We start from the raw sequence: 1,215 nt of genomic DNA, 5'->3' as shown, positions 1-1,215 counted from the left end.
AAATAAGATTCAAGCATATTTTGTACAGAACTATAAGAAAGGTAATAGATGTGCTTATTACCTAACAAACGAGTTAAAGATAGATATGACTTTGTTTTTTGGGATTTACCTCCTCCTGAGTTAGCTAGAAATCTGAGTAAATATCAGAGGGATTACATTATCCCGCTTAGTTTGTAATTAAGTTTTCTTTTTTATGGGTTTATGCCCCTTTTTTTAACCAAAAAACAAACATGTAAGCAACTAAATTCCAATACGGTTGCAGGCTTGCAGAGCCGCTGGAAAGACACACATGTAAGGACAAGTAGCCTCTGTTTGTCTTCTTCATTTCTTCATTTCTCAGTCATTCCAATTCTGACGGAAAAGAGAAGAGAGAGCAGAGGCTGAGGCACAGAATAATAGCAGTCTTCACCACCCACCATCAACCACAATGAAAGGCCGCAATTATCCCTCCACGGCTCCACCAGAAGAAAGATGGCCAAAAAAGCCGTTTTACTTTCGAATAAATTGTATCACTGATACCGAATGGCTTTTGTATCAGTCGAATAGATGAATTATATGATTGTATGATTGATACTGGATCAAAACAATTCCAGCAATTCGTTTGTATTCATAGCCATTTCCGATTTTTGTCTTAATTGTGGATAGTTAAGATGAGGAATTGATTCAATTCGGGCAATACTAACAACTATGATTGGCATAATTACTTTTTAACTTCAGGCCGAGCTAAAGCATCCAGTACATACAACGCAACTACTTACTCAGAAAAACATACAGAATGTGCTTTCACATGAAACAGAAAGCACCAAAACAACAACATTCAAATGTTACTGCAGCTTGCACTAGGTCTGTAGAGGTCAATATATTATATTAGTTCTACATCTTAGTTACCTTGAAAAAACACTAACTACTCACATTGGATGTTTAACCAGAAGAGTTTTCCTACTATTCTCCCTTCTTATTCACGAATCAGTTGCATCTTTAAGACGTGCAATAAGCTCCTCCTACAGATTTTATATCACGTATTAGTAAAGGCAAATATATATATATAGAAGTCAGTACTTTTTCAATAGTCAATCTTAGTGTTTGTTTGGACACCATTAAATTAATAAAAAAGATATTTTTTTAATTAAAAAATATCTTTTTATTTTTTAGTGATTGACAAATTTCTAATAGTAAAAATAAAAGCACTAGAAAAAAAAAACATCATTTTCAAGA

At 33.6% G+C, this 1,215-nt stretch overlaps 1 protein-coding gene across 1 annotated transcript in view; it reads right to left on the bottom strand.

Annotated features, from left to right (window-relative positions):
- Positions 668–1,215, bottom strand: part of LOC107631629 — a 4,654-nt gene continuing 4,106 nt past the window's right edge. The window contains exon 6 of the mRNA XM_016335126.2: positions 668–1,001. Coding sequence (XP_016190612.1) covers positions 960–1,001 — 42 coding nt within the window. The 3' untranslated portion in view covers positions 668–959. The remainder of the gene's footprint in view (positions 1,002–1,215) is intronic.

The sequence above is a fragment of the Arachis ipaensis genome, chromosome B01, assembly GCF_000816755.2.
Source record: "Arachis ipaensis cultivar K30076 chromosome B01, Araip1.1, whole genome shotgun sequence".
NCBI classification, from domain to species: Eukaryota; Viridiplantae; Streptophyta; class Magnoliopsida; order Fabales; family Fabaceae; genus Arachis; species Arachis ipaensis.
The sequence above is the reverse complement of the archived record's forward strand: the minus strand, read 5'-3'. Positions and strand labels throughout refer to the sequence as shown.